General features: G+C 34.2%; 1 protein-coding gene across 5 annotated transcripts in view; it reads left to right on the top strand.

Annotated features, from left to right (window-relative positions):
- Positions 1 to 20873, top strand: part of LOC148950714 (echinoderm microtubule-associated protein-like 2) — a 193721-nt gene that overhangs the window by 139030 nt on the left and 33818 nt on the right. For all 5 annotated transcript variants that reach the window (XM_089092591.1, XM_089092590.1, XM_089092588.1 and 2 more), the window contains 2 exons: positions 17366 to 17671; positions 18894 to 18966. In XM_089092591.1, coding sequence (XP_088948717.1) covers positions 17366 to 17671; positions 18894 to 18966 — 379 coding nt within the window. The remainder of the gene's footprint in view (positions 1 to 17365; positions 17672 to 18893; positions 18967 to 20873) is intronic.

Here is a 20873-nt window from a genome sequence, read left to right as displayed (position 1 = left end):
ATAGACGAAGAACTGGAATAATGATAGTATTGAATAAAAAAGGAACAAAAAAGAGGAAGAAATATGCATTGATTGAGGCTCTGTTCCTCATCTTCATTTGAAGTATGATCATTTCATAGAGTAAAAATAACTATTAATTTGGGTTCATTTAGCCCTCATTTAATTAGAATTTAAATTAGAGGATCCAAATTGCCTCTTCCCGCATGTTTTCTTTGTCTAATGGATTTCTACAGGTCTCGATTTTCGTTAGTTCTGTGCTAGAGCTAGGTGTGGCTTGTTTGAATAATTGATATTTTTATCATGAAAGTGCTAGATAAGAGGTAAAAAGCGATTGCATTTTCATATTGTTTTAGAGGGAATAAATATTCTCTCGCTGTAAAATCTTCTGGTTCATTTTATTGTGGAGTTGACAACGGTAGATCAAAAAGTGTTATGTCAGGTAAAATTTAGTAATTTTTTTTGTAAAATTCAGATTTACTGTAAAAGCTAAAGCTAAGATTGGTTCAATTTGTTGTCTACTACTTTATTTTGTTCCTGAAATATTTAAAAGTATCTTTTTCTCCTAAATGCATCGCATCCTCTATTTTCGCTCACAGAAATAGCTGAGAAATAGTGCTTCTGATACCATAGTGGGATTTGGCACCATATCTTGCTACTACTACTACTACCACTACTAACAACTCACTGCAACACCAAGCCGTCTGCGGTCAACATAGCCACGTACGCACACGCTCATCTTCCATCCCAATCTTTCAAGGCTTCCCTCGTTACCCACTCCCAAGAAATTTCAGTTTCCTAAAGGATGCCTAATCTTAGATGTCTAAAAGTATTTCCAGTAAGAAGAAATGGCCCTTAAATTATACAGTCAAAATGGATGAAACATTGTTGCCACTTCTATCACTCTGTTTTAAAGTTTGTGATATGTAACATACCAGCTTTTGAACTACTGCAGCCAAGTTGGTCTGTCCTGCGCTGATGTGATTCTATATCACTTTTTGGGGGTTCAAATATATTTATAAAATATTGATAATATAGCATTCAAGTCAATGACGCTGCTAGTCAAAACGTTGGGGGAGGGGTGAACCAACGGATCCTATCTATTGGCTGACCATTTTTACCAACCAAATTGTCTGAAACATCAGTCTAATTGCAGTAAAATTTGTCCACCTCTAGTTACGATCCTATATGGTGCCTACGGAGTGGCATTGAACCACTTGTTTCATAAAAAGTTGCGTTTGCCGCGCCGTATTAAATGCCATGATCAAAGTACGTTGGAAGTATATATGAGTGAAAACTTGTGGTAGTGTCGAAATAAAAATCACCAACGCCATCTAGCGCTCAGTAATTTTGTTCCTTTTTTGCCTACCCTGAACTACTCCATGTTGTCTTTTAAGGTTCTTTAAATGTGGAGGAAGGTGAAGAAACTAGAATTCGCTCACCAGTAGGCCTATCAGCTTAAAGTCACCTAACCTATCTTAACTTACCAAGATCTTTCCAAGCTAACCTATGTCTGCTTTATGCAGGCTGGATTTTGACTTAAAGTAATTCTTAAACAAAGGAATATTCAGAACTTTCAATTTTCGACCGATAGAGTCCTCTCGCTATAATCTAGGACCATTGGTCTGAAACGATCTCCTCGGTGGAGACAACACACACCTGTGACTATTCTTCTTGAAAAAAAAATTGCAATTTTGTTGATAAGGATTTAAGACCTCTGGAATAGAATTCTTTGAAATGCTGACTTAGATGGGATAATTTTCATCAATATCCTTCCACTTTTGAGTCTGTGACCTCATTTCTTAAAATTAGGGATAATTTGTCACGCTTCTTTGTCAGCTCCTTAAAATTCAGGTCTTTTCATGTGCATATATTGCTAATATGCTATCTCTTAGCACGAAGTGTTTGATGGCAATTGCCAGAAATGTATTTATTTCTTCGCGAAATAAGTTATAACGCGGATGTATTAAGCCAAAAAAGCCTAATTTTGTGTCAATGCGCAAGTTTGGTCATATCCTTCAGCATTTTCTTTTTCATCTTTGAGATGTTGTAGTCATTCCTGATTGTTGATACCTGGGGTCGATTCACAGCTTCTTTGTACTGTGTGTACTGTACAATGTAGATATTGTGGATTTACGAAGATGCGACCAGTGAACAGTTTTCCGACAATGTAAAGCCTAAGTAACACTTGATTCCATGATGGCATGCCAATGAAATTTCAGGGAGGGTACTTCAGCCATTGATTTTGACAAATAGGGGATGGAAGCCAAACATTATTTCAGGGTTGAAATACTTGACCATCAAATACTCCCATGTTAGTTAATAGATGTTCGATAGAAGAGGGATGTATATGAGAACTTCAAAACATGTTTCCATGCCTTAATCTTTATTCTGGAAGACTAACTGAAACTTTCATTGATCTTACACCGTTCAAAAGTAATTCCTTGAGAAAGTACCATTAATTGAATGGTACCGGTACTTTGTGGTAATAAATTTAAAAACATTATCATATTTTCTATTTGCAAGATTGCAGCAGTTATTACTTCCCTCTCTGCTTTTATTAAATAAAAAAATAAAAAAGTTTTTTCAAATGAAAGTAAGGAGCAACATGAAAACTTAAAACGAACAGAAATTATTACGTGTATGTGGGGGGTTGCTCCTCCTCAACACCTCGCTCTTTACACTAAAGTTTTTTAGTACTTTTAAAAAAAGCTTCAGTAGGGACCTACCAGGAGGTACTAAACTTACATAATTTATGCATGTTTTTATGGTTTTTCTCGCTGAGAATTTTTTTTCATGGTTTTTCTCATTGTTTGATGGATGTCAACATAAGTTCAACAACATTGCTGAATGTAGACATCTGTTTATTGGATGATTATTTGATGGATATGTGTGCTGGACAATTTATTTGTTGTTTTCTTGGAACTTAATAACAATTGCTGGATATCTCTTAGATGACAATAACAATTGCTGGATGTTTTTTTGATGTCAACATCCGGTTGGAATACTATGATAACAAGGTGACATCATCAGATAAGGATCTTTCAATATTGGAATATTCTTATTAGAAAGTTGAAAATACAGACAGGAAAAGATAACTGATTGACACAATTTCTCCATGATACAAGATAAATTTGAAAGCAGAAACGAAAATAGTAAACCATCTGAGGGAATGCTAACTCCTATTAAGAGATACTTATTATTTTTTTATTAGGGCAGTTCTCGACTGTGTTTGGTATAATACACAACTATCATTTGAATAGTGTTATAATGTCCCCTACCACAACCCCAAAGGGCCCTCCCGGGCCCCAAAGGCCCTCCGGGCTCCCAAAGGGCCCCTAAAGGACCCCCAAAGGCCCCCGGGCCCCCAACGGGCCCCTTCCCTCCCCTTCATCCCCCTCCCCTCCCCTTCCTTCCCCTCCCCTGCCCCCTTCCCCTCCCCCCATTTTTTTACTTTTTTTTTGGATTTTTTTTAATATAGTATTTTTTTCAACTTTTTTTTACATCTCGTTGTGGTATACCATGTCACTGTTACATTCTTTTGATGTTTCAAAGTTAATTTTGGATCGTTTTGATTGAAGTGCAAGAGTTGGAGTATATCAGTAGTGTTTTCTCGTGGTTTACCATGTCACTGTTACATTCTCTTGATGTTTCAAAGTTCATTTTGGATATTTTTCGTTGAAATGCAAGAGTTGGAATATTTCATTAGTATTTGTCGTGGTTTACCTTGTCACTGTTACATTCTCTTGACGTTTCAAAGCTCATTTTGGATCTTTTTCGTTGAAATGCAAGAGTTGGAATATTTCATTAGTGTTTGTCGTGATTTACCTTGTCACAGTTATATTCTCTTGATGTTTCAAAGTTCATTTGGATCTTTTTCGTTGAAATGCAAGAGTTGGAATATTTCATTAGTATTTGTCGGGGTTTACCTTGTCACTCTTAAATTCTCTTGACGTTTTAAAGTTCATTTGGGATCTTTTTCGTTGAAATGCAAGAGTTGGAATATTTCATTAGTATTTGTCGGGTGTTTACCATGTCGCTGTTACATTCTCTTGATGTTTCAAAGTCCATTTTGGATCTTTTTCGTTGAAATGCAAGAGTTGGAATATTTCATTAGTGTTTGTCGGGGTTTACCTTGTCACTGTTACATTCTCTTGATGTTTCAAAGTTCATTTTGGATCTTTTTCGTTGAAATGTAAGAGTTGGATTATTTCAATAGTGTTTTCTCGTGGTTTATTTTGTCACTGTTACATTCTGAAGATGTTTCGAAGTTCATTTTGAATCTTTTTCATTGACATGCAAGAGTTGGATTACTTCAGTAGTGTTTCTTGTGGTTTACCGTGTCATTGTTACATTCTCTTGATGTTTCAAAGTTCATTTTGGATCTTTTTCGTTGAAATGCAAGAGTTGGAATATTTCAGTAGTGTTTTGTCGTGGTTTACCATGTCACTGTTACCTTCTATTGATTTTTCAAAGTTCATTTTAGATCTTTTTCGTTGAAATGTTAGAGTTGCATTATTTCAGTAGTGTTTTCTCATGGTTTACCATGTCACTGTTACATTCTCTTGATGTTTCAAAGTTCATTTTGGATCTTTTCGTTGAAATGCAAGAGTTGGAATATTTCAGTAGTGTTTTGTCGTGGTTTACATGTCACTGTTACATTCTCTTGATATTTCAAAGTTCATTTTGGACTTTTTTTTTGAAATGCAAGAGTTTGAATATTTATGTAGTGTTTTCTCATGGTTTACCTTGTCACTGTTACATTCTCTTGATGTTTCAAAGTTCATTTTGGATCTCTTTCGTTGAAATGCAAGAGTTGGATTATCTCAGTAGTGTTTTGTCGTGGTTTACCATGTCACTGTTACATTCTCTTGACGTTTCAAAGTTCATTTTGGATCTTTTCGTTGAAATGTAAGAGTTGGATTATTTCAGTAGTGTTTTCTCATGGTTTACCATGTCACTGTTACTTTCTCTTGATGTTTCAAAGTTCATTTTGGATCTTTTTCTTTGAAATGCAAGAGTTGGGTTATTTCAGTAGTGTTTTGTCGTGGTTTACATGTCACTGTTACATTCTCATGATATTTCAAAGTTCATTTTGGATTTTTTTGTTGAAATGTAAGAGTTGGAATATTTCAGTAGTATCTTATCGTGATTTACCTTGTCACTGTTACATTCTCTTGATATTTCAAAGTCCATAGTGAGAGAGATACGCAAAAAGTTGGGTTAATTCAGGTTAGGTTATGTTGGGTTAGCCTAACCCAAGGCTAACCCAACATAACCTAACCTGAATTAACCCAACTTTTTGCGTATCTCTCTCACTATGGACTTTGAAATATCAAGAGAATGTAACAGTGACAAGGTAAATCACGATAAAATACTACTGAAATATTCCAACTCTTACATTTCAATAAAAAAAAATCCAAAATGAACTTTGAAATATCATGAGAATGTAATAGTGGCAAGGTAAACCACGACAAAACACTAGTGAAATATTCAAACTCATAAATTTGAACGAAAAAATCCAAAATGCACTTTGAAATATCATGAGAATGTAACAGTGACAAGATAAACCACGACAAAACACTATTGAAATATTCCAACTCATACATTTGAACGAAAACAATCTAAAATGAACTTTGAAATATCATGAGAATGTAACAGTGACAAGGTAAACCACGACAAAACACTACTGAAATATTCCAACTCTTACATTTAAAAAAAAAATCTAAAATGAACTTTGAAACATCAAGAGAATGTAACAGTGACAAGGTAAACCACGACAAAACACTACTGAAATATTCCAACTCTTACATTTCAACGAAAAAAATAAAAATAAAAATGAAGTTTGAAACATCAAGAGAATGTAACAGTGACAATGTAAACCATGACAAAACACTACTGAAATATTCAAACTCATACATTTCAACGAAAAAATCCAAAATGAACTTTGAAATATCAAGAGAATGTAACAGTAACAAGATGTAAACCATGACAAAACACTACTGAAATATTCCAACTCATACATTTCAACGAAAAAAATCCAAACTGAACTTTGAAACATCAAGAGAATGTAACAGTGACAAGGTAAACCATTATAAAACAGTACTGAAATATTCCAAAACTTGCATTTCAAGGAAAAAAATCCAAATGAACTTTGAAACATCAAGAGAATGTAACAGTAACAAGGTAAACCACGACAAAACACTACTCAAATATTCCAACTCTTACGTTTCAACGAAAAAAATCCAAAATGAACTTTGAAACATTAAGAGAATGTAACAGTGACAAGGTAAACTGCGACAAAACACTACTGAAATATTTCATCTCTTACATTTCAACAAAAAAATCCAAATGAAGTTTGAAACATCAAGAGAATGTAACAGTGACAAGGTAAACCACGACAAAACACTACTGAAATATTCCATCTCTTACATTTAAACGAAAAAAAAAATTCAAAATGAACTTTGAAACATCTTCAGAATGTAACAGTTACTTGTTAAACCATAACGTAACCCTACTTAAATATTCCATCTTTTACACTTCAACGAAAAAAAATCCAAAATGAACCTTTTAAAATCTTCCAAATGTTATAGCTACAAGGTACACCACGAAAAAGCACTACTTAACAATTCCGGCTCTTAAACTTCAACGAAAAATCCAAAATGAACTTAGAAACATCTTCAAAATGTAACAGTAATATTGTAAACCACGACAAAACACTAGTGAAATATTCCAACTATTACATTTCAACGAAAAAAAAAATCCAAAATGAACTTTGAAACATCAAGAGAATGTAACAGTGACAAGGTAAACCACGACAAAATACTACTGAAATATTCCAACTCTTACATTTCAACGAAAAAAAATCCAAAATGAACTTTTAAATATCTTTAGAATGTAACAGTGACTTGTAAACCACGACAAAAAACTAGTGAAATATTCCAACTCTTAATCTTCAACGAAAAAAATACAAAATGAACTTTGAAACATCTTCAGAATGTAACAGTGATAAGGTAAACCCCGACAAAAAACTACTTAAATATTCCAACTCTTGCATTTCAACGAAAAGGATCCAAAATGAACTTTGAAACATGAAGAGGACGCTACAGTGATAAGGCAAACCATGAAAAAACACTACTGACATATTCCAACTCTTGCATTTCAACGAAAAAAATCCAAAATCAGCTTTGAAACGTCAAGGGAATGTAACAATGACTTGGTAAACCACGACAAAACACTACTGAAATATTCCAACTCTTGCATTTCAACGAAAAAAAAAATCCAAAATGAACTTTGAAACGTCAAGAGAAAGTAACAATGTCAAGATAAACCACGACAAAACACTACTGAAATAATTTAACTCTTGCATTTCAACGAAAAGGATCCAAAATGAACTTTGAAACATCAAGAGAATGTTACAGTGACAAGGTAAACCACTATAAAACACTACTGAAATAATCCAACTCTTGCATATCAATGAAAAAGATCCAAAATGAACTTTGAAACATCAAGAGAATGTAACAGTGACAAGGTAAACCATGAGAAAACACTACTGAAATAATCCAACTCTTGAATTTCAACGAAGAATTATAAAAATTAACATTGAAACATCAAGACAATGTAACAGTAACAAAGTAAATTATGACAAAACACTAATTAAATAATCCAACTCTTGCATTTCAAAAAAAAAATCCAAAATGAACTTTGAAACATCAAGAGAATGTTACAGTGACATGGGTGAACCACGGCAAAACACTACTGAAATAATCCAACTCTTGCATTTCAACGAAAAAGATCCAAAATGAACTCTGAAACATCAAGAGAATGTAACAGTGATATGGTAAACCACGCCAAAACACTACTGAAATAATCCAACTCTTGCATTTTAAGGGAAAAGATCCAAAATGCACTTTGAACCATCAAGAGAATGTAACAGTGACATGTTATACCACAACGAGATGTAAAAAAAAGTTGAAAAAAATACTATGTTAAAAAAATTAAAAAAAAGTAATAAAAAATAGGGGGAGGGGAGGAGAGGGGGAGGAAGGGGAGGGGAGGGTCCTTTGGGGCCCCGGGGGCCTGGGGGCCTGCGGGGGCCCTTTGGGGTTGTGGTAGGGGACCTTATAACAATATTCAAATGATAGTTGTGTATTATACCGAACACAGTCGAGAACCGCCCTAATAAAAAAAAAAATATGTATCTCTTAATAGGAGCTAGTATTCCCTCAGATGGTTTACCATTTTCGATTCTGCTTTCAAATTTATCTTGTCTCATGGAGAAATTGTGTCAATCAGTTATCTTTTCCTGTCTGTATTTGCAACTCTAATAAGAATATTCCAATATTGAAATTTCCTTATCTGATAATGTCACCTTGTTATCATAGTATCCCAACCGGATGTTGACATCCAAAAAACATCCAGCAATTGTTATTGTCATCCAAGAAACATCCAGTAATTGTTATTGACATCCAAGAAAACAACAAATAAAAATGTCCAACACACATATCCATCAAACAATCATCCATTAACCAGATGTCTACATCCAGCAATTGTTGATGTGAACTTATGTTGAAATCCATCAAACAGTGTGAAAAACCATGAAAAAACATTCTCAGTGAGAAAAACCATAAAAACATGCATAAATTATGTAAGTTTAGTACCTCCTGATAGGTCGCTACTAGCTTCTTATTGTTCTAATGAATCAAAAATAGTGTTTCAGCAGTCGTTCTTAAAGAATTGGGACATAATTCAAACTTTAGCGTAAAGAGAGAGGTGTTGAGGTAGAGCAACCCCCCCTCACATACGTAACAATTTCTGTTCGTTTTAAGTTTTTATGTTGCTCCTAATTTTTAGTTAAACAACTTTTTTCGTTTAATTTCTAATGGTTTTTTAAATAATGCCAGGAAATCTGGCTACACCTCCACGGAAAAATCCCTCCTCCCCACGGATTTATTCTCTAGACAATTCATTCCTGGTGAAAATTAACCCTGGACGATTATCCTTAACATCTCCACGCGTAAAATTGAGTCGCCAAAGAGAAAACAAGATATAAGACGAATTTCGTATAGGAAATCTGGCAAATTCCCCCAGTCTAAAATTTCCCTTGAAAAATTCAATACCTGGAAACTTCCCTCCCCATGGAAAATTATCCCCGTGGAAAATCCAACCAGAAGAAAATTGCCCCCCCCTCCACCCAAAAAATGTATACATACTTCCCAATAAAAAATACTATATGTAAACCATGGGTAAATTTTGTAACTTAAAAACCTCTTCCTAGGGGTTATGGAGGGTCATGATATCTCTGAAGGCATATTTATTCGGCCTTTCAACTATGCTGAACAAAATGACTATCTCGAAATTTTGATCGGACGATTTTGATAAAAAAAAGGGCGTGGGAGGAGACCTAGTTGCCCTCTTTTTTTGGGTCACTTAAAAAGGGCACTAGAACTTTTAATTTCCGTTTGAATGAGCCCTCTCCCGATATTTTAGGACCACTTGGTCGATACGATCAGCCCCTAAAAAAAAAAAAAAAATAAACACGCATCCGTGATATTTCTTCTCGCAAAAATACGAAATTCCACATTTTTTGCAGGTAGGAGCTTGAAATCTCTACAACAGGGTTCTTTGATACGCCGAATCGGATAGTGTAATTTTCGTTAAGATTCTATTACTTTTAGGGGATGTTTCCCCCTTTTCAAGAATAGGGCAAATTTGCTCAGACTCGTAACCCTTAATAGGTAAGACTAAACTAATGAAACTTATATATTTGAAATGAGCATAAAAATTCAATTCTTTTGATATAGCTATTGGTATCAAAATTCCGTTTTTTAGAGTTTCGGTTACTGTTGAACCGTGTCGCTCCTTACTTAGAGTTCGTTACCACAAACTGTTTTACTATTGTATTGTCAGCACTGTAGAAACTTAGACCTTGGGTTATAAAAAGATTATTTGGGCACACTTCTCCCCTCCTGGCTTTTTTGGACCTGTGTAGGAAAATGGAAAGAACGATCTCTTGAGAGCTGATCGTGGATGGTATAGAAGGAGAGATGGTAAGCTGAAAATAACGTGTTGAGAGTAGATTGGTAGATAGGGCAATGCCCATCAGTGGCGTGATTTCGTCAAAATCCTGGGGGGCGGCAAAGTTGGAGCCAATTATTGCAAATCAAGTGAAAATGACAGTGAAAAATGAAAAATGAGCCATATAGTACCATAAGGGCAAATATATACTAAAGAATACTGACCTCTTCCTCTGGATGCTTGAATTATGCAGGCTTATCTCAGTTTTGACATTTGTTTTGTGGAAACTACATTTCAGCTGGGGGGCAAACTGAAATCTGGGGGTTGCAAAATTAGGTCTTGAGGGAGCAGTAGCCTTCTCCTGCCCCATAGCAAATTACGCCTCTGATGTCAATAGCACCTAAATCCCCCGAAAATATCAAAATCTATTTGATTTTTCGCATAGTTTCTCGTATTTTTCATATCTAAGGGAAAACTGGTACTTGTCTTACAGCGACCACACTCAAGTAGATGAAGTTAGGTTAATCATATTGAAATATACCAAATATGATGAAAAAATAGTAACAAAGTTATGGAAACTACGGCAGAAATTTATGGAAAGCATGCCGCCTAGAGCGCATTATATTAAATACCTAACTGAACCGACTCTTTGATTTAAATATGTAATTGAAATATACCTGGATAGTTTATCTCACTAAGCTAATTATCTCTGAATGCAGATAGAGAAAACGGTTTTACTCAGATCAAGAACTTCAGTGTGGTCGCTATAATAGACAAGTGCGGAAAAACTATTTAAAGATAGTTTTAGGTACTTTTGTTTTACTAGCCGTATATAAAACATTAAGTACCGTACCTGTTTCCTTTTTTCCTTTCTTATAAACTCTTACCACCCCTTTCGGGAATTGGTCCCTGATGGATGGCCAAATAGCATAATATTTGGCCATCTATTATACGTAAAACTTGGCTTAATTATCTTAACCTACCATCCTCAACCTTTCGGAGCGCTTACATTACATTCCGTACCTGACCATTGTCGTTACCCTGACTTCTGATATTTAAATCAGAGTTCTGAGACGTAACTTTTTTCAACTACGAAAAAACACTGCACCTTGGCCATTTTACTTCGATCGCTATTCTCTCTTTGCTATAAGCAGACTTCGCTACTTAGCAATTGAGCAATTTCCTGCGTTTGGCTGATGCTGATGCAGGTATCTTTGATTAAGCTATTTATTAGAGCGTTTCTCTGAGAGTTCAATGGTTTACCAGTTTCCTATTTCAATTCAGTTTTTGCATCTGCGCACAGTTTGCGCACGGCACTAAATCATGCTTTGCGAAGAGAATCCGGTCCACCTTAAATTGCTTTTAGTCTTGTTGAAACCTGAATGGTTGTATACCAACAGAATAGGGATTTAAATATTAAAATTATGGATCGGTAGGTATTTTATTATTAATGGATCTTTCCGTCTGGAAGCTTTTCAAATCTTCGATGCGTGAAACCGCAAAAAAATTCAGACACGAAGCTTTGTGTGGTAGTTTCTCCTAAAACAGCTTCGTCAGTTTCTGTTATGCTGCGAAAGTTTTAGTTAGTTTTAGTAAAAAAAAAAATTTTTTTTTTTTGAAATGGATGAAGAGTAAGAATTCGAAAGTATTTTAAGTGCACTCTTACTATTGCTTGAAATAACTTTGTACTTTGTTAAAATAGGCTATATACCTTGTTCTTACTAAAAACATAATTCGGATTCACTAGCATATTTAATCTCCTCACGAAGGGATACCACCAGATAGCTAATTTGACAGTGTATATATATACAAATCTTTAAATTAGACAACCGGCCAACCAGTATAGGAGTCCAGCTGGACATAAGGAAACATATTAAGAAAACAATTCTTACTCCACAATATGCAGAATAATCCTAGTTAACACATTTTGCAGGGAGAGAGCCTTTGTCTTAACTTCTTTCCTGTTTTTTTCAGTTTTTCTAAGAAATTCATGAATTTCTTAGGACCTATATATTTATAGAATATATACCCCCCCCTCCCCCCCCCTAATGTGCAAATATATACCTAGAATTGCATCCTCAATCTAAATACAACATCCATTTGCATCACAAATGAACTTTACTCCCATATTAGCCATATGGCCGGATGTCCATTCAGGGTATATATTTGCACATTAGGGGGGTGGGGGTAAATTTTATGTCTTATTTAAATGAGTGGTAAGTTTAACCCCCCCCCCCCCCTAATGTGCAAATATATACCCTGAATTGGTATATATGGGGGTGGGGGTAAAATTCATTTCCGACAAAAATAACTATTATATTTGGAAAGAGCATAAAAAAGGCATCGAGTGGTATGTTTACTTTATTCGTAAGTCAATAATATGAATAACGAAAAATTTACCCAATTTTGTTTGTTGAAAATAACTAAGATTTCAGTTTTTGTCAATGTAAATACCGAAAAAGCCATTTTTATGAAAATATAAAAAAGATGTTTTCAGAATTTAATGGAGGGGCAGACATTTTTGGGACGCTGCATCCCCCCCCCCCCCCAATTCACGAAACCATGATATAAAATTTTACCACGACTCTTAAAGATTGAAGATGACACTTCCAAAACATTAAATTCCTGCGGTTCTTGAGATAGTGAAATTTGGATAACAGTAAATATTGTCCATTCTTCTAAATTAAACCTTAAAATAATACAATTTGTTCTTCATTACATTTAGGAAATTTTTATTTATTTGGTTTTCAGAATTACTTCTATGTTACTGTATCCCGTACCGCCTTTCCCTTAAAACCCAGATAGGTTATGTACCTAATCGTTGGCTACAAAAAAAAGTTCGCTAGTTTGTTTTGTTTTTTGCACTTGTTTCTCACAAGTTGGTCTATAATGTCAAATAACGCCAATTTGAAAGAAAAAAACAACAAATTTGCAAATTGAATTTATGCATTAAAGGTTACGGGAAGGGACGGGGGCTGGTATGCAATCAAGCTAGAAACAACTCTGAAAATTCAATATGCTTAAATATTCTAAAGTACGTATCTCTTATAACCACCACACTCAAGAAGTGAAGTTAGATTAATCCTAATGAAATATACCTAAGTATGATGAAAATAGGATACAATAGTAACAAAATTGTGGAAACTACAACAGTTTTATGGAAATCAGGCCCCTCCGAACGCATTATATTAAATGGATTCTAGACTAAGCTAACCTAACCCAACCAAAATTTAATTGAAATATACCTCTTTCAGGCTAAGCTGATTATCACTGAGTACATATACAGAAAGAAACCAGTTATGTCAGACCAAGAACTTGAGTGTGATGGGTGTAAGTTTAGTATAAGGTGGGTCCAAGTAAGATCCGACCCACCCGCCCCCCACTACCAGAAAAAAAAAACCTGAAAACGTCTGTATACTTCCCAATAACCAATATTATATGTAAACATTGGGCAAAACTCATAATTTGCGCAGCCCTTCCCCTGGGGACTGTGGGGAATTAAGTCATCCTCAAAGACATATTTATTATATTTTTCGACCATGCTGAACAAAATGGCCATCTCAAAATTTTTATCGGGTGACTTTGGGAAAAAAGCGTTGGAGGGGGCCTAGTTGCCCTCCATTTTTTTGTCATTTAAAAAGGGCACGAGAACTTTTAATTTCCGTTCTAGGGCCACTGGGTCGATACGATCACCCCTGGGGAAAAGAAAAGAAAAACAAATAAACACGCATCCGTGATCTTTCTTCTGGCAAAAATACAAATTTCCACACTTTTGCAGATTGGAGCTTGAAATCTCTACAGTATGGTTCTCTGATACGCGATCAGATTATATCTTGGTTAGGCCTGGGTATGATTTGGAAAACAATCAGAAATTATAAAAAAAAGAGCTTTTCAACTGAAAGCAAGGAACAGATTTGAAACTTGCTCCTTACTTTAGTTGAAAAACCTTTTCTATTTGTTTTATTACATTTCATGAAACTGTAAAGTTTTATGAATAAAATACTTTTTGTAATAAGGTTTAGAGTTTGATGGGTAATTGAATAGTTCGTGGTAATAAACTGTAACTTACTTACAGCGACCTGGTTCAATAGTAACCAAAATTCTAAAAAAAGGAGTTTTGATTCCAACAGATATATCAAAAGAATTGGCTGATTATGCTGATTCCTAATATATTATTTTCATTAAGTTTAGTTTTGCCCATCAAAAGCTACGAGCCTGAGAAATTTTGATTGATTTTCGGAAAAAGAGGGAAAGACCCCCTTGAAGTCATAGAATTTTAATGAAAATCATACCATCAGATTCAGCGTATCAAAGAACCCTACTGTAGAGGTTTGAAGCTCATATCTGCAAAAATGTGGAATTTTGTAATTTTTACCAGAAGAAAAATCACAAATGCGTGTTTATTTGTTTTTGTTGTTGTTTTTTTCCAAGGGGTGATCGTATCGACCCAGTGGACCTAGAACCTCGAGATAGGGCTCATTCTAATGGAAATGAAAAGTTTTTGGGCCCTTTTTAAGTGACCAAAAAAATTGGAGGGCAACTAGGCCCCCTCTCACACAACTTTCTTCCCAAAATCGTCCGACCAAAATTTTGAGATAGCTTTTTTCTTCAGCATAGTTGAAAGGCCCAATAACTATGTCTTTGGATATAATGATCCCCTACAGCCCCTGCGGAAAGGTTTTAAAGTTATAGAAATCGCCCTTTGTTTTATTTGTTATTAGGAAGCATGCATACATTTTTCGGGTGGGGAGGGGAGGACGCATTTTCTGCAGTGAGAATTTTCAATGGAGAGGATGGTTTCCAGGGGTTGAAATTTTCGGAAAAAATTGTACACTGGGTGAATTTGCGAGAATTCATATACGAAATTTGTTTATATGTCTTGCTTTCTCTTTACCGATTCAATTTTACGCGTGGACATGCTAAGGGTTATTTTCCTGTGTAAATTTTTGCCTGAATTGAATTGTCCAGAGGATATTTCTATGGGAGGGGGATTTTTCCTTGGAGGTTGAGCCAGGTATCCTGGCGTTATTTAAAGAACGATCAGAAAAAAAAAAAAAGCAAGTTTTTTTCAACTGAAAGTAAGGAGCAACATTAAAACAAAACAAACAGAAATTATTACGCATATGAGGGGGTTTGCCCCCTCTTTAACATCTCGCTCTTTGCGCTAACGTTTAAATTTTGTCTCAATTCTTTAAAAACGATTCCTAAAACACAAGGGTAAATGCCGAAAAACTTAGCTTGAAGAGCGAGGTGTTGAGGAGGGAAACCCTCCTCATATATGTAATTTTCTGTTCGTTTTAAGTTTTGATGTTGCTCCTAACTTTCAGTTGAAAAAACTTGTTTTATTTTATTTGTTTAATGAAGCCTAGAAACAACAATTTTATAAAGGCAATGGAAAAAGTATGTCAATTAAAGCAAAAATATTTAAAAATGAAAAAAGTAAGTAGCTACAAAAAAAATACCCAAAACAATAGCCTACTTACAAAAACTGAGATACAAACTCCCAGCATTAAGTTCTGTTGAGCAATGCCGAAGCGTTGGACGGATATTTTTTTAACAATATCGACAGTTTTGAACTTGGTTCTGAAACACCAAAATATTTATTGCCTGTAGATTCATGTTTATAAAAAGTAATGCATTATCAAAGTAGTTTGTTCAAAGTAAAACATTAAAACTAAGATTCAAATAATCAAATACAAACTTTTAATTCAATATTTTTAATTAAATTTTAAATGCCAAAAGCCAGTATATTTGACACCTTTATACTTCATAACTATAAGAAATTATATCTTTTTCAAAGAGACAAATAGATATATACAATCACTCCTATAAACAGAAAAAAATTATAATAAAAAACAAAGAACGTATCCGTTCAGGGGGGAAATACAGAAATTCTTAGTATTCCGTTCAGGGGAAATATTTCTGATTATAGTGACTTTATATATCAGCTCATGGGTACTCTTGCAATGCAAGCAAAAATTGACGGCATATTCTTACCGAAATGGCCCCTTATTAAGTTGTTTTCCTTGTGTTTTCTATAATTTTACTAACTCTCTTGTGTTCTATTTACTGCACTAATTACTAATAAACAAATACGTATTTAAGATCCCCATAAAAAGCTGATTCTTTGACTGAATGTTATCAATAGTTAGGCTCTTATACGTTCCTTACTGACAAGGTTCTTTATATACTTATCGTTCATTGCTATGAAGATTTTTTTTTTTTTGCTCCAACCAAATCATATAAAAAAAATGTTTGTGGAAAACTGGTTAGGGGTTACTCAGTTACAAATTAGAACTTATATTTTCCTTATTATGGGTCACAATCTATTGGCAGGCAGCCAAAAATGGAGCAACAAACATTTTTTTCCATGGTTTTTCCCTATTCTGCTCTATTTCCTTTTGTTTCCTCATAATTACTTATAGTCCCGAATTTCTAGGGGGGGCCATGCCCCCCTTGCCGGCGCCCATGTCATACTTGGGTATATTTCATTTGGACTAATCTAACTTCACTTCTTGAGTTTGGTGGTTATAAGAGATACATACTTTAGAAAATTTAAACTTATTGAATTTTTAGAGTTGTTTCCAACTTGATTGCATACCAGCCCCCCTCCCTTCCCGTAACCTTTAATGCATGTATTCAATTTGCAGATTTGTTTTTTTTTTTCAAATTGGCGTTGTTTGATATTATAGACCAACTTGTGAGAAACAAGTGCAAAAAATAATACAAACTAGCGAACTTTTTTTTTGTAGCCAAGGGCTACATAACCTATCCGGGTGTTAAGGGAGGGGCGGTCTGGGATACAGTAACATAGAAGCAACTCTAAAAACCCAATAAATATAAATTTCCTGAATAATGGTTGTTGTATATCTGGCGACCAAGTGGAATAATATAAAATAGTATTTTTTAGAATATCTGGAATAGAAGATTCCCACCTGCTGCCAACAAGCCCTTAGCGGTTTTCTTAGCAGGTGCAGCAAAAAGTTTCTGTATTTTTTTTTTGTCAAATAAGATACAAACATAGTAGTTTAGAAACCAATGTACCTTTTTTTTGTCCCTTCAACCCCCCAAAACTAAAGTTTAAATCTTTGTCACAGTGAGTGAAAAACAACTCACTAGCTAGCGGAAACTTATCGGATTCAAGACAAGTACCATATAGCATATATATATATATATATATATATATATATATATATATATATATATATATATATATATATATATATATATATATATATATATATATATATATATATATATATATATATATATATATATATATATATATATATATATATATATATATATATATATATATTGGAACAACTACTTAATCGTTCTTTTTTTTCAGACTTAGAGATGCCTCCTTTAACGAGGAAGATGGATACATCAAATTCTATTTACGAGGAAGACCTGTTGTATTATATGTCCCCTCACACCTTATCGAATCATACTCTCTATCCACTGTTACCCCAGGCCCACAGTCAAGATTGAAGCTGGAATGGGCGTATGGCTATCGAGGGAAAGATTGTAGATCCAATTTATATCTATTGCCGACAGGGGAAATTGTTTATTTCCTTGCGGCAGTTGTTGTTCTGTATAACGTTGAAGAACAGACACAACGGCACTATTTGGGTCATACTGATGATGTCAAGTGGTAAGTATCTTATTGTAGTGCAATAAAACAGATTAAGGCAATAATCCGGACAGTTCAGATGGGTAATCTATGGCCTTAAAATATTTCGAAGCGCCCCCATTTGTGGGTGCTCAGTAAAGATTGATCCGTCTTCCATGTATTTCCTTTTTTTAATATAGAAGCCATAAGAAGGTCAGAAACACACTGAGTAGGATTCAAATTTATCAAATAAATAATTACAGACCGATTGACAATATTTTTCGGTACTGTTCTAAAATGCGGGAAACACACAAAGCTCAGATAGCCATTCCCCGGTAATTGTCTATCTGACACTGTATAAAAAGGGGTTTCTCACTCCGGGAACTATATTGAAATTTTAGTTTTTTGGGGTTTAGGGGAAAAAAAGATACCTAGGTTATGTTATTTATTTAATATATGCTATGCTTTACGAAAGATACCTAGATACCATTTTTTTTAAAGAGATACCTAGGTTAGGTTATTTATTTAATATATGCTATGCTTTACGAAAGATACCTAGATACCTTTTTTTTAAAAAAAGATTCCTAGGTTAGGTTATTTATTTAATATATGCTGTGCTTTACACTCACTTCCCCTAATGTGTAAATATATAGCCGAAATTTTTTTCTTAACTATTATATTTTTATCCTATTTTGTTTTATTTCATTAGCATTAACCAAACTTCACTTATCGCGTGTTTCCCGGATTTTAGAACAGTACCATTTTTTCTATGGGTAAGAGGATTTCTAAGGGTAAAGTGTCCCAATCGTCAAAAAAGTGCCTTTTTAGGCTTGGTTATACGAATTCCTTCCATTTTTACGTGATTCTTCAAAGATTCTCACGGATAGTTTCACTTGTTTCAATATAAAATTTTACTTTATATATTTTATTTATTAAGTCATAAATGAATAGACTATTTAATTATTTTTAGACTTGATTATAGTTATCATTTCTAAATAAGTGCCAAGTTGGAAATGTTTCTCACTGGAAAGTCTTGAGAGAAACATTTTTTTTAAGTATTATGGGATATAGTTCGTCTTTTAATGAGTTGAATACCGCTGTACCCTGATAATTACAAAATTCGTATTGCATGTATGTGCATCATTTGTAACGCTTCGGGGGCATTTTTTGTTTCTCATTTTCAAGTACTTTTGGATACGACAAATGTTTTCTCAGCAATCATTTTGGCGAATCTAATCGGTGTGAATCATCTTTTATTTTTCAGTCTTTGCATTCATCCAAACAAGTTGTTAATTGCTACTGGGCAAACCGCTGGACATGACAAAATGGAAGGCAAGGTTAGTTGCTATTTTTTTCGTTTTTTATCCCAAGTTCGATCTTCTAATCTGCTTATGGATTTCACAATGCAATTAGGTTGTGTTTGGAAACTAACTATAAGTCTGATTTCAATTGATTCTCAGACTACCTGTCTTATGCCTAGGTCAATGCTTATAAGGGTGGATTCATCGAAAAGCAAATTGTCGCTAAGATTTTCAAAAATATTGCTGCTTAATGCAGAATCAAATGAAACAGTGGAAATTTTAAAAGTTAGAGCTTTGACTTTATCATCTTTATGCTGTGGTATGCACTTTTCTAAATTCGGTTGTGTTCTACCTACATAGTATTCGCCACAATCGCATGGTATTTGATAGACCCCTCTTTGGCGAGTAACTGGGGGTTTATCTTTACCAGAATTTAGAAAATTTATGGTTTTAAAACTATTTGTGAATACTACATACAGATTATTTTTTTGTGCCAACTTTTTTAAGATTTGTAGTGGTTTTTGGGATGTAGGGGAGGTAAATTATGTTTAAGGGCTTTTCAGAAATCTCACATGGTAAACTCTCATTAATTTTACGGAATTTCTTTTCAGTCTACAGTTAATTATACTGTAGAAAACCAACACAAAATAATAGACATATGCATTTTAAATCAAACCACCCCCCACAAGTTAAAAGAGCAGTCGTAATATTCCTCGTCGATCGTGCCCTAAACATTTTTTCTGATTCCCACTTCACAACAGAATTAAACTTTATCAAGGACATACTTTTTGGAAATGGGTATCCTATTTTATTTGTTAATAGTGTAATTAACTGTAGACTGAAAAGACAATCCCGTGCAATGAAAGGCAGTTTGGTCTTCGTCGCTATTTTCGTCTCGCTTATGGGGAGCAATTGACCAATGATATCTTTTATTTTATTAATTTAGGCAAAAACACGCTAATATCATTAACCAACAAAATTTTTGGAATCTTGCAAAATTGAAAATCTTATTCCCAAGTCTTTAAGATTTAGATTACACTTAAATACCCGGAAAGCATAGCAATTTGCTCGCGCACTAGAATTAAAAACATTAACACATATCATTAAAAACAAAAAACAAAAAAGATACACGATTTCCTCTGAAAGAAAATCCTTAGAAACATTTCATTTCAAAATTTGTCCTCTGTTGATTTTAGCCAGGTTGCTACATTGGAAAGGAATTTTAGTCATGATTCCCGCTAATCAAGGGAACGACTTATTAAGAAATTGGAAAACCTACGATATGAATTTTCGAGGAATAGCCCTACTTACACTCCGATTCACTTCTGGACCAGCTGTTGCTAATCTATCCTCTATAATGCTTGAACCAAAAGGAATTCAAATTCTCGAAAAAGGTCCACAATTCTCTTTTCTTCCAAAACAGTCCCTGTGGCAGATTTAATTTCCTCTCAAGTGTCCACTGTGCGCAAATTTTGTACATCTATTTCCAACCCAGATGAAGTTAGGGCTAGTCTTATAGATACCCTTTACAACAATCAAAAAAGGTTAATTCTCCCGCCAATAAAAAAACCAGATAATTTGTATGACCTAAAAATACTTTCTAATCTCCGTAAAGGCATAAAGATTCATCCATTATTATAACTAAAGCAGATAAAAGCAATTCTCTGGTTGTCATGGATACGACAGATTACGACACAAAAATTTATTCTCATCTAAATGACGAGACAACATATAGAACTATAACCCACGATCATACCGATCAATTTGCAAACAAAATTATAAATGAGTTAAAAAGTTTAAAAGAAAATGGTAAAATTACTCCACAACTATATAATAAATTTTTCCCCTGCGGTAGCTTTTGCCCAAAGTTTTATGGTCTACCAAAATTACACAAGCAAGGCATTCCTTTAAGGCACATAGTGTACGAAAGCTCCCACATCCAA

Source organism: Artemia sp. Qi Xiang Cuo, chromosome 7, assembly GCF_049724085.1.
Source record: "Artemia sp. Qi Xiang Cuo chromosome 7, ASM4972408v1, whole genome shotgun sequence".
NCBI classification, from domain to species: Eukaryota; Metazoa; Arthropoda; class Branchiopoda; order Anostraca; family Artemiidae; genus Artemia; species Artemia sp. Qi Xiang Cuo.
This window is presented reverse-complemented; position numbering and strand designations above follow the sequence as displayed.